Source organism: Choloepus didactylus, chromosome 9, assembly GCF_015220235.1.
Source record: "Choloepus didactylus isolate mChoDid1 chromosome 9, mChoDid1.pri, whole genome shotgun sequence".
NCBI lineage: Eukaryota > Metazoa > Chordata > Mammalia > Pilosa > Megalonychidae > Choloepus > Choloepus didactylus.
In genome coordinates, this window is record NC_051315.1 from 28,412,892 (window position 1) to 28,427,242 (window position 14,351).

At 32.7% G+C, this 14,351-nt stretch overlaps 1 protein-coding gene across 4 annotated transcripts in view; it reads right to left on the reverse strand.

Annotated features, from left to right (window-relative positions):
• Positions 1–14,351, reverse strand: part of LRP1B (LDL receptor related protein 1B) — a 1,893,223-nt gene that overhangs the window by 92,532 nt on the left and 1,786,340 nt on the right. For all 4 annotated transcript variants that reach the window (XM_037849262.1, XM_037849261.1, XM_037849260.1 and 1 more), the window contains one exon: positions 9,089–9,253. In XM_037849262.1, the coding sequence (XP_037705190.1) occupies positions 9,089–9,253 (165 nt within the window). The remainder of the gene's footprint in view (positions 1–9,088; positions 9,254–14,351) is intronic.

Here is a 14,351-nt window from a genome sequence, read left to right on the forward strand (position 1 = left end):
CGTGTTTCTCTTCCTTTGAAGACATTTCTTTTTGACACGTAGAAATCTTCATATTCAGGGGAACATTATCTAACTTGCAACCTTGCAGAGATACAGAGGATCTTTTGTGTGCTGTTGGGAAATGAACCATCTGTTGCGGAATTTTATAATGGGTTCCATCTAATCTTTTCAAGAATCTCTCTGGGTGCATCCTAACAAGTTTCACTGGATTCATTTATAAAGATTTTTTAGGTAGCAGAATTTGATTTTGACATTTGAAAAGGAAATAGCACTGTTATGATGACTAATTTATAGCAGCATTGCATCCAGGGAGCTGGGGAGTTGACAGCCTACAAGATCACGCAATCAGAAACAGCATCAGTTGACCTGAGGAAAGAGGAGGAGGAACGGCTTCCCGACTCTCGTCAGTCTAGTTTTTATAGCACCTGTAGTTCAGGCATTAAGATTGTAGGTTGTCAGACTGCTGGCGTTCACGGTCTATCTGTGCCAATTACTGGCTGTGTGAGTCTCTGCTTGTTTCCTTGTGTGTAAAGGAAACAATAATAGTACCTACCTCATGGGGTTTATGTAGAGTCATTGTAGCATGAATGGGATAATACATTCAAAGCATTTCTAACCAAACCAGTCACATAGAAAACACTCAGTTATGCGTTAGCTCTGATTGTTGCTGAGTGAAGGCCACTTATAGGCAAGCTCACTCGGCGACTGTGTCTACAAAAGCACTGTGATACTTCAAGCAAATGATTTTGAAAATTGTATTAAATTACATATTTGTTCCATTATTTATTTAAGATAAAATTTAATTTTAATTTATTTTTGTGACAGTGACAGGGTAGAGAAGGAATTCTCCATCAGCCATGCACTCAACGTCTACATTTTCAAGCATTACCACTTTGAAGCATGGGTCCTTCTTTCTTTAACTTCTAAACATGCTTAATCTACCTTTTAAAAGGAGAGAAGACACTCTTACCTACAGAAAGAGAGAAAAGAGGGGAGGGGGTGGGGGGAAAAGGGTGTGGGGAAAAGAGAGAGGGGAGGGGAGGGGAGGGGAGAGAATATACTCTACAAAAAAGTAAACCTATATTGGCTGAGTCAAATTTCAGTACACCTCTGAGCATCTCCAAAAGAAACTGATACTCATTGCTTTTAATTCTATCAATATATGACAAAGTAAAATCTTTGATCATAAAGTTATATTCCAATTCCTCACTGAGTTTACAGTTTTCAAAAATTTTTAATACATAAAATAATGTTTCTTATCTGTTATTTCTCTTTTTGTTCTCAAAAGAGAGGCCAAATCCTTCAATATGTATGTATTGCTCATATAAATCAATTCTTATTCCCTGATGGTAAGAAAGGTTGAAAAACAAATAAGTGTGTGGTGTTCTCCTTACTGTATATTTCTGTACTTTCACAAAGCTTACTTCTAATCTCTTAATCACTAAAACCAATAATTTCTTCTTGATCATCTTCCTCAAATTCTCTTTACAGTTTAAAAACATTTACTAAAAACCTCAACTTGCAAACTCCATTTCCACTTAGCTTCTAAGATATTAGCATTATTGATTTCTCTACCTTTTTTTCTGACTGCTCTTTTACTATTGCCTTTATTCTTCCTCTTTCAGGCTCTCAAAATATGTTCTTCCAAACTTTTTTTCCAGTGAGATTTTATCCAATTTCATGGCTTTGGTATCGTCTTTCTATCTGATTGCTTTAGTCCTAATTTTCTGACTCTGGGCTCATTCTCATTCCTAAACTTCAGACATGCATTTTTCACTCTTTGTTGTATGTTTTCTTGCAGGTCTATCAGGCAACATGGTTGGCTCATCAACTTCTCTCACCACCACCACCACCCCCCACCACCCGAAAAGAGAAAATTCTTCTCATAAATATCATCGTCAGTGGCATATCTTATATTTTCATTAGACTGTAGGTTCTACAAGTGCAAGGTCTACACCATATTTAAGTTTCACACCATTAATTTGCATAGTGCCTTGCTAGACATCTAAATACAATAAATGGAGCTTAGTTTAATTTATTTATGTGGCTTCTGTTCATAGATAAATGGAAATTGACTGCATATATCTTCTTAAGTGTTTACGGCAAATTTTCATATCACAGAATACATTAATAAACTTGTAATTTAACTGGATAACCAAGAATAGCTAATGCCAAATATAGCGAAGACACAAAAAAGCCCCTAATCATCAATCATCAATAATCAATATCATTAAGAAGTACACATTGACATAATTAAAGATTGTATTGCTCATAAGAAAACAAGAAAAATGGAAATGTCATTGAACCTACAGTATTTTGTAAATTCCATTCATCTTATATGCCTCTTACATACCAAAATCACAGCTGCAGTAAAAATTGCTAATTCTAAAATAATCATAATTGATATTCAGTAGAAATTGAAGTTTTGTGCGGTGCTTAAACAATTTGATTTTAGTATCAGGCAGATCTGGGTCGGAAATATTGTTTAATATTGTTTGACATTTATTAATTGTGTGACTTTAGAAAGCTTAGATTTCCTCTCTGCATCTCACTTTCCATTTCTGTAAAATGGTAATAGTAATTCCTACCATATGTTAGCAAACCATGTGGCACAGTATTTGCCACATAGCAAGTGCTCAGTAATTGGTAGTTTTATTATTGTTATTAGACAAAATTCTCAATGCATAGGTTATTATTTACACCTGATTGAGTGCATATGCTTTGGCTAAGAAACTCCACATGGTACTCCTGATTCATGTTTTCTTTTGTTTGTTTGTTTTTTTTCATATTTGTTATTTGGACATAACATGCCCATAGTCAAATCATATATACCAGTTCAAAATAATGTATTTTCAGTACATAATACAATAGACTGTTTCTATTATCTGGATAAGTAACTGCATTAGTCCCTGAATACTGTCTTAAATTTACATGATTTGGTTACAGTTTTTCTCTAGATAAATGGACCTATTTAACTATATGTCAGTTTTATGTCATAGTTAGCTATTTCTGTGATATGGCAGACAATGTGATACTGCTGATTTTCAGTGATAATGGGTAATGTCTGAGAGCGCTGACTTTGGAAAAATCTAGGTTATCAGTTGCTGGTCTTATCACTTAACTACACTAGTCACATCTGAAAAATGCCACAATGTAAACATCATAGAATGATAAGAATTAAATAAGATAGTATGCGTAGGCGATTTAACAATGTTCTTGGCATTTGTTAAGCATTCAAAATATGACAGTAGCTATAATAATGATAAAAATATTTCTGCTTATAAAATTTCCAAGATGCTATATAGCATATATTCAATATAGCAGTCACTACTTATTTGCTAATAATTTTAGAGTAAAATTAACTGGGTTCTAGCTTTTAGTAAAGTAATATATCAATCACTATCAACACCCATTTTCTCAAAATGAATATGCTTTCATTTCACTATTTAAAGGTGTATGGTATTGGCCTTTTTCAATAGTTTGCTGTATAATGATAAGTGTCTATCTTTTAGAGCTAGATTTATTTAACAAATTAATCTTAAGATGATTATAAAAATGCTGTTCATCAGTATGATTTGATCAATATTTTATGACATAAGTAGGCAAAATAGCCTTTCAGCTCAAATTTGGAAAAATAAACTATGATTTCTTTTTCCATTAAGAACACAATGCTTGAAAATATTTGGTTGATTGCTACAAAGGAATGCCAACAAAAATAATTTCATCTGACCCTCTTATGAGGCAGTAACTATGCTTGTTATCTCTGAGGTAGATACATGCTACTGAGCATCATTAGTATGCACTTTTGTTAAGCACTTTATTTGAATTCATGTTCATTTTCTTTATGTTTATGTGAACCAAACTGCTTAGGCTGTTTAATTGAGTACTGTTTGAATCAGTCTAGTGCTCTTAAATTTTTGTCCATGGTCATGGCGCCTTCTATCTAATTAGTCTTGTGTGTCTATAGTCATTATTTAGTTCACAGAGTCTGATAAATGCATTGATTCTAAGTAATAGTGGTATTTAATTGACATTTAGACTGCAGAGAATGTTTACAAATATTTACATTTAATGTTTTTCTATGTAAATGCTATCTAAAAGTGACATGCTGTTTATCACAACAATTTTTGTATTTGGACAAAGCAACGTTCTTGTCCCTTTATACAGAAAAACATTAAAAAACAACAACAACAACAACCGAGAGACAAATCACTGCAACATCATTCAGTTATTTACAAGATTGGAATCGGAAAGAAAGTCTCTCTCTTAACCTTTTGCCCATAAGATTACTCTCCTTTGTGAAATCTGTGTTCACTTCTGACTTAGACTCAAATAATAAGTTCTGAATGCTTTAAAAAAATTGCTAGTCTTTTTGATAAAGAGATCTGACATTCTACTTTTCCACTTAGTATTATGTTTTCCTGAACTGAAAGTGAGTGCCCATTTACACATAATTTCAGCAAGTTCACTAGAGCTGTTGGGCTGTCGTAAGTATCACAAAGATTACAGCGAACTATTCAGCAAAACCTGACAAAGGGAAGAAAGAACTCTGGGCTTTATCTAGCTCTTTCCAAAGGTACTACTTAATATATTCTGACATATTTCAAATTATAGGTCATAATCTATTTATACTTCTGGAAAGTTCATTTTTGGTAGGCAGCGTGGAAATAAAACGGAAACTTTTTTTTGTATTTTCTGTGAATACAAGTCAGCCAACTCAAGCTTATTATGTTAGCCTAGAGAGCCTATACTGAAAGATTTAGTACTGCTCTCACCATATGGTCCAAATGAATCAATAACTGTGAGTCATTCAGCCAGCAGCAGAATTGGAAAGAATCCTACTTTCATTCTCCCACAGGTTTGTTGGGGAGATTCAAGGCTAGAGAACAGTGTCTGGCACTTAGTAAGCATCCAATACATATTAACTATTATGATCCTGAAAATAATAATTATTATTATTTTAATTTCTAATTGTAAAAATAATACATGTTAATTTGGGGACATTTAAAAAATACAGAAGTATAAACAAGGATCTATTTCCTTACATAAACTTTTTAAGTATGCATTTTTACAATGTTGGGCTTATATAAGCAACTTTATTTCTTATTTTTTTAGCTTTAAAATACAATGTGAATAATTTTCTGTTTATTAAATATTCTAAAAATTATGGTTGTGTTTATCATATAATATCCATCTTTTAGATATGCTAAATTTTGTATATTTATTATTTCATATCAGGTTTTTATCTCCCATTTTACAATATTATAAATAACACTATATTGAACATTCTCACTTCTAAATTTTGTGCTTCTTAACGATTATATTATCCTTGGGATATAATTCTAAATGTGACATTATTTGGTCAAAGGATGTTGAGGCTCTTTAATTCTTCCTGAGTATTTCCAAATTTCTTGCTGCAAGACTTATACCTATTTAAGTTTTCTTCTGGTACTGACTTGAGAATGTTGGTTTCATCCATGTCTGACTGAGAACTGACTCTTCTACCACCACCAAACCTTCCTCCTCCTTTTTTTCCCTCCTTCCTCTTCTTTTATATATGCTTATGTGTATGTGAGAGGTCTACCATTTGCTTACTATTATTTCTGTTTTTTTTCCTACTTGCTTTGTCACAATTAAATATTCAAATATCACTTAGTTATTAAATTATATGCTCTTTTATGTTTTCACTCTTACAGATTCTTACAAAACAAGTAAGGACAAATATCCAACTTTTAGCAATTCCTAAATATACTCAATATCTATGTTAAGGGAACTAGGGAACCAAGCTTAATTTAAATTAAAAATGGCTCTCATTTAAATAAAAAGTTAACAGAGAGCAAAGATGGCAATTGAAATGTATGTTCACCTTTATCAAGATGTTAAGTAGTTGATTGTGGACTTTATATCCTAGGTAAATCCATGACTTGAAGGACGTCAGTATGTATGTCCTCTACCATGATGTTCTGAGGGTGTCCAAAAGTTCTTATCTTAATTTGCCTTTGAGCAAATCTGCAATCCGAATTGCAGCAGTTGCATGGACTGAAAGATCTCGAATGAGTGAGAAGAAAAATTCCATCTAGTTCCATTATGATAAGGAAACTTTCTCTTACAGAGACTTAGATTTTTTTTTCCTTTCTATATATGGCTCTTTTCCAACCTCCTTCCTTATTTCTGGGAAGCAGCTCTTTCACTGCCGAAATCCATAGATGTGGTGGCATAGAGTGCTACAACGAGAACTTCTTCCTTCCTGCTTACTCACTTAAAGCAATACAAATGTATGGCTCACTTTACAAAATTGTACTGTCACCTCTTCACCTATGTTTTTACATGTAATGTTTTTATATGTTTTCAAACATTACAAATTTGTATCTGCCTTCCCTTATGCATAACCCCAAACTTTAGGACTAAAAGTGAGTATTTGGGAAAATTGTTGCAAATTTATAAACCCTCTTGCTCCATTCTTCCTAACCCACTGATTCTTTTTGATATTAATATTAAAAGTCTAATGAACAAACCTTCAAGCATAAAGAGAATACCAAACAGTATGAACATTCTTTAGAGAAGAAAGATAAATAAAACTAAAGATTTAATTGAAAATATAATTAATTACATAAATGTCTTGATATCCAAGCTGTTCAAAACTTTCATAAATTATTCTTTATTTTCTGTAATAGAATGACTGAATAATGTGGTTTATTCTGATTTCATACTGTTTTGTCCAATGCAAACTATATCTTAAATATATACTCTTATGGGCAGGTCATTGAAATGAATTGTATGGACCCTTGTTGATAATAGTCAGTATGTTGAAATATTTCATTTTGTGGTACCTTCCTACATGAATATATACCTCATATAATTTATTCTTACTGTTCATTATCTTAAAAAACCCTTAAGGAATGAGAAAAAACACTTTCCTACAAGTAAAAATTTAATTATGCCTCTCAGATGTGTACTTTTAATTAACTGGTGACATTTCCTTTGTTCAGTTATTTCAGTTCTCTACAACTGTCATAAACTTATAAATTTTAATTAAAGTTGCCCCCAAACCCTAGTTTTATAGTGTCCACAAGGAATTTGCCAAAAGGCTTAACTATAAGTAAACCAACAACGAATAAATCCATGAATTGCCCACTGGGATTTGTTTAACAAATTAACATTTGTGTGAGATAATGAGGTTCTACAGTCTATAACACCAAACAACATTTTTATAAAACTACATATTTAAAAGTGAAAAATGCTTTCTAAATATCTTAATTGGATATATTATCATTCATTATTAGATGTTATAAGGCAACAAACTGCATGACAATATCTCATGTTGAATTCACATGACTCATTTACATTACTAATTTAAAATATAATTTTCTTGAAATATTTACATAAATTAAGATCTAATAACATTAGCAAATAGACAAAAGTTTATATATTACAGATCTTAAGAATGCATCAAGGTCTGGATAAATGATTTGAACGAAATATTAAACGTTCTGCTGCGTCTATATACAATTCAGAATCCACAAAGAGGACAGCAAATTCAGTGTTTCATGGTGATTTTTCTTTGTGGATCCCATTGCAGCTTGAATAGATAACCACAGTTTGGTATGCCAAACTGTTTAGCCTGCCTGAATCTTTCTAAAGAAAAAAAGTAAATCATCTGATTATGCCCCAACAATTTCATTATCTTACTCAGAGAATTAGGTTAACAATTAAATAATAAAAACTCTAGACATCTCACTTGGTCTAAGAAAAGCTTCTTCCGTAACGGAAATAGTATCTGTGTGGCTAGAATACAGATACAGTTCATATACATTTAGTACACATTCATTCAATATGGATTCTCATTTGCTTGTTCAATAAAGGACCCAGTGCTACAATTTCTCTAGCAGTAGAAAACACTCTACCTTATGGACTGGTTCCCCTTAAGCAGATAAAAGAATGCATTAAAATTCCTAGTGCCTTTTTGATTTTAATCAATCTGATGATATTTTTTCAGAATGCTGTTAAGTAGACAGAATACCTTAATTATCAATTACTCCTAAGTCAAAACTGTTATAGACATAAAACCATCAAACTTAAAGAAACAGTAATACTTCTACTACTTGAATGCAAATCAGAAACAGCTTGATTCCTTTGAACTCCCTTGAAAAAGTGTCTTCATGTGGTTCTTACCATTAGTATTATGCTAAATACTTCAAAGAATAACATAAGCAATAGAAGCAGTGAGAACTCCCAGTAAGATAGAAATTAACCATGTAGGGGTTACAAAGATCATATGGATTGATTTTCCATTAGACTAACTAAATTTGCATTTATTGTAGTAGAATTAAATCTGCAAAGATTGCACTCTAATAGGCATATAATATCTCTTGCACCTAATATTGGAATTTGCAAATTAGAGTTTTATTATACATTGAGTTAATTTTTTTTCCCATGGGAACATATTTTAAATTAATATAAGCTAGCAAGAAAATAAGTTTCAATATTCACTTATGTGCCATAGAGAACACTTGGGAAACATGGCTATTGCATAAATTAATAATAAACTCAAGGGTATCCTAACATGCTGTAACCTGATATTTCCAAAGCACATTATATATTACGTCACAATGCCAACAGAGTAGTTATAATTTTAAATGGGAATTAAAGTGCTATCTGATGTACTAGTACAGTTTATTCACAATTAAAATGAACCTAATATTCAATAACAATTGATTTGTAGCAATTTGAGAAACTAATTTTGCAATAAAGAGCACAGACTTTGGAGTCAAATATATCACCCTTGTAAAACTGGCTCTATTTAATAATCCTAAACTAGGGTCAGAATACCTGTAAGCACTCAGCCCTTTCATATAGTACATGCTCAACAATTGGTAATGATCATTACAATTGTTTAAATTTTGTGATTTGAATTTAGAATAAGTGTAACTGATTACATTGAGCTTATTATTAAATTTAATTTGTGTTAACATACTCTAAATTATCCTAAGGTATCAGGAATTATAAGTGTAACATTAAATATTTCCTTATATTTTTAACATGTAAGGAAAAATGCAAATGATTGAATATATGACACTTAAATATTTACCCAGAGCAGATGGTATGCAAGTTCCTCCATTTTGACAGTAGTTGCTACAGTGGTTGACTTCACATCTTTCTCCTGAATAACTAGGCCAGCAATGACATCTCAAATCACCCTTCTCATTTAAAATGCATCGTCCTCCATTTTCACAAGTTAATTTGCATGGATCATCTGCTTATGAGAATAAATGTACAAATTAAGAAGCCATTCAGTGGATGGTTGAATAAGAATAATTGAAATAAACATAAATATTTAAATACTAAGACCTTAGGTTTTCTTAAAAATTCCTAAAGTAACTACCCTAACATAGAAAATGAAATACTATCTGAAAACAGAGAAATAAAGCCCAGTTATTGAACAGTGAATGCAAATATTAAACAATCTTTTATTATTCTTTAGACTTAAGATATTATTAACTATTTCTTATAAATGTTAACAATAAAAACTAACTGAAACTTTGTAAAAATAAAATATTTTCTAACCATGGCATTTTCTTTACAATATAGGCAAATATGCCCTATATTTTTTAGGAGCAATTGATATTAAAGTGAAATGAAATATGTAAGATTTATTTATAGTATATGAGTTGAATTTAGTGTATAGGGAAATGTTTATATGAAGACAGAGATACTATTTGATATCAGTCTTTATTAACTATATATAAACCTCCCAAGTTAAAGTCATTTATACTTGGTACAAGACGGTGATAGAACTGTATCAGAAAAATTTGTATATAAATATTCGTTCTAAACTATTAAGCATGATCTGTCTAATTAATGGCATTTAGTCTGAAAACAAGAAAGGAAGGTCAATCTTTGGGGTAGCAGAATTATTTTTAACAACTTGGTGAGTCTCATTTATATAAAGATTGGTTTAGAACCATTTTCCAGGTTATTTTGCTCTGTGTGATGAAGGGGCCTTGCTCCTTTAGAAATGCTGCTCTATTTAAAGCAGGACACATTATCCAACAAAACAAAAATGATTGAGAATCTTGTAAGAGGCATTCTTTTCTACAATATGCCTTCTGCTGAAGCCATGCCTATATTTGTATTGTGAAATTACATATAATTTAAGTAGCTTTTCATTCTTTATTCAAGACACATTGTCCTTATATAAAAGAGACTTGAATACATTAGTGCAATGATCACAAGAGCTTTGTGATTCAATTTTCATTTCCATTGCCATAAATAAAGACTGTCGATAGTGCCATACAAATCTGAGACTTGCCTCAGATACTTTGCTATGTAGGTAGGCTTCAGGTTGGCACTACTAAAGCTTGCATTTTTAATGCAAAAACCTCTTTCATGAGATAGTATATATAGTATAATGACAGTTGGCATAATGAGGCCCATGTTTAGGTCCTAGTTTTGCCACTTATTAGGCATACAATTTGTCTACAAGTTTTTTCTCTTTTTTATCTTTAAAAGGGCTTTAATGTATTACTTAACTCATAGATTTGTGGAAAGCAGGTGAAATAAATTTTAAAGAAAAATTTAAAACTAGAAACTCCCTAAATGTTAAGAACTAAGTGTACATTATACATGTCTCCATACAAAAAAGAATCTGACTCCCAGCTTCACATTAGCAGAAAGATGAAAAACTGAAAGCAGGTGTTCAAAATGTACAGCTGGATTTCAACAGGAAATTCAGGCACTTGTTCGATAAAATAACCCAGTAAATTTTTTGCTCTGCATTATTTACTGAGTGCCCACAATGTGCACTGAGAGAATAGCTCAAGTGGAATGAAATCAGTGAATGCCCAGGGGGTGAGCATTAGAGGTATTGAAAGATTGGACCAGGATTAAAGAGTGAGAAGAAAGGAAATGGGAAGATATTTGTGAGTTTGAAGAGATAACCTAGGTTTCAGAGAAGATACTTGGATTTTGGACTTAACCTCCAAAGCAATGTGGGGTCTTTGAAAAGTTCTAAAAGTCTGAGAATAAATGTATTGGCAAGGGATAGACTAAAAGCAGGAGACTGTTAAAATATCCAGGCTACAGAGCATGATGGCCTGAAATAGAGTAATGCGGGATGGATAAATATGGATATATCCTAAAGGTAACCAGGAGGTAAAATTCACATTGGTGTTGTATAAAAGGGATAAGGAAAAGTTAAGGCTTATCCTTCAGTATCTGATGAGGAAAATGAATTGTGGAACACAAAGGCAATTGAAACTGGAAGGGTGATTTAGCTTTGGAATTATTAAATTGGAGACACCTATACAAGTGTAAGTGTGAATCTCCAGTAAATAGTTGAATATAGAAAGTGAACTCTCAAGAAATATCTAGAGTGGAAATACACTAGCATAATTTAAAATTTACCAAAACATTTCTAACTCATTCAGCATGAAATATCCTAATAGGGGCTGTGAATATAAACAGTGAAGATAAATGGTTAAGACATTATGATCATGGTAACCTTAAGGGAGGACTTATTTTCACCAGTAGTTGTTCTAAGTAAACCATTTAGATATGCAAAACCCCTACATGTTGGAGCATGTGCATTTCTATAACATGCCTCATTAGGCACCAGAAATTTAAAAGTACAACACTGAAATAAAAGCGAAGTTACATTCTTCCAAAAACTACGGTAATAGTTCTATAATGAAAAGGAAGGTTGCTTTTATCACTAACTAACACCCCCCAGAAGACAACCTCCAGCAATTACAATCAACTCTAGGAAAGAGCAGGTGAACACTTCCCCAAGAATTAGTAGCATTTGAATTTCAAATATCTTACATGAAGATTAAAAATATTCAGTGTGCTCATCATTTAACAATAGCAACTAGAGAAAGGAAAGTAATTACAATGAGCTGAAAAACATGGCTGTATCAAATGTTAATGTTAGGAAAAATTAATTGGCATTTATCTACACCAATCAATAATTATAAAAGCCACTTAAGTACCAAATTGTCCATTACCAAGGCCCAAATGTGCAGAGGCCAATGCGAATATTTTTTAACTCTGATTAAATTTACGATTTTCCTTTAAATTATAAGAATGAGCTTTGAGGAGGTTTCTGGAATCCTGCCTTTCAAGCAGGGTTTAAATAGTAGAACTGAAATCTCTTAACAAAAGTTTTTGATTTTGGACTAAGTTTGCATTTAGGCAATCAAGTTCCCTCAAATCTATATAGTTTGGTGAATTAATGCAGCAAAAATTAGTCTCATTTTCTTACCCACTTCATGGTGATGGATTTATTTTACAGAGCTGTGTGTCTACTTTTCATGAGGCATTGTGCTAGGCACTTTAGGTCTGTCATTTCTAATCCTTATAATGCATCTGAAAATGGATAATGTGAATCATATGGATGTACTGGGGTCCATGGTTTTTAACCACATGGTTAAAAATGTGGATTGCCCAGGCTCATTGTGGGTACCATCACTTACTAAGCAACCTTTGACAATTCACTGCGCCTCTCCATGCTTCAGTTTTCTTATCAGTAAAACAGGAACAATTACAGTATAGTATCATTGTTTCTTGCAAGAATTAAATGAGATAACATATACATTTAGAAATACATTTTGCTCAAAAGCCTGCAAAATGTTTAGCAGTAGCAATAGAGGTAGTAATATTTACTGTTAATCCAAGTATACACAGAGGAAACTGAGACTAGGGGAAGACAAATAAAAAGTCCAAGTCCAAAAATCTTAAGTGGTGGATGCTGGCCTAATATGGAGCTCTACTTCAGCCATATACTTCCAACATATTTGTTGGATTTGGTTTGTGAGATAAACAATTTGGACTAAGCAAACAGGAAAATAGAATAGAAAGTGATATCTAGTTATAAAGAAAAAAAAATACTCTCTGAAATTTGACCATTAAAAAACACGTATACCATCCAAGCCAGTGCAAAAGTCACATTGATCGCATTGGTGCTGTATTTCTGTGCTTAATCCTGATCTACCCCCCAGATGGATCTCCTACCCAAACAGTACTATAAGCGGACATGGCATGTAGAAGTTACCTGTGACAGCACTGGTTAGGTGTATAGTGTGGGACTATACAAAGGAAGGAGCTGTTGACATTTTAGAAATATGTTTCTGAGAGGTTAAGTAAAATTTGTGGTCCTATATAGTTACCTCCAGGACCATGTCACAGCAGCAAGTGAAAAAAAATTGTACCTGATAATATTTAATAATGGTCCCTTAATTGTCTTCTTTTGCCATCTTATTTAGACCGTAGCTATTTGGGTTAGGAAACGTCTTGGTAAAAGGGAGGGGTATATCTTAGTGCTAATGACACTAGCCCCTTTGGATAACGCTTTGGCAATAAAATACCCATCTGCGATACCTATTATGGCTCATACTTAGCTCCCTCTCAAGAACTTTCCAACCTTATCACCCAGAACAGCCCTTCACATATCTTGCACACTAGCTGAAATAGATCTTTGTTTTCTCTATGTTTCATGTTTCCATAACTTTTTAGTTTCTTCTTTTTCAATCCCCCCCCCCCTCTCATTACCATTTAATCTAAGTCCAGTCTGTCTTTTCATTACTGGTTCTAGGATTGTATCCCACAGAAAGTTCTAACTGATCCTTTAACTGGATAATCGGATCCTCATCCAGGTTTATCCCTGTCTCTTCAGTGGCTTGTAACATTATTTACTTTCTATTTATTGGTGTTCATGCCATTCATCACTTCATCTTTGGGAAGGAAAACCTCTTCAGTTTTGCATATAGATGGCTTAAAGAATATATATTAAGTGAAAGAGTAAGTCTTCAAATGGCATGTAACTCCCAGCTAGGAACAATGAGAACTGGACATGGAGGCAGAGAAGCTGACTGAGGGCAATGACTCAGTATTCACGTGAGGAATTCATTCTAACAGCGAGAAATACTAAAGGTAGGAAACTACTATGAAAAGACCCTAAGTTTAAATCTCATTGGAAAATGCTTGCTGTGGATCCTCAAGGGATTTTAGACCACTGTGTTAATAAGTCATGATTTTCTTTTCTTTTAAGAGCATTTTTTTCCATTATGACTAACGTCTTGAATATGTCAGTCTACTTGGATATCCAAGAGACATCACTTCTTTCCTTTTTCCATTACACTAATTTTGTTTTTGCTACTTAGCACTTATCAGCATCTGAAATGACATCTCAGATATTTTATTGTTTGTTCCAAACCTCACTTCTAACACGTAAACACCATGAGAGAATGAACTTTGTCATTCTTTTTTTACCACTGTACCCTTCATTTCTTAATTAGTGCCTGTCATGCAATAGGTTTTTAATATAAAATTTTTGAATGTATAAATGGATATCTAGA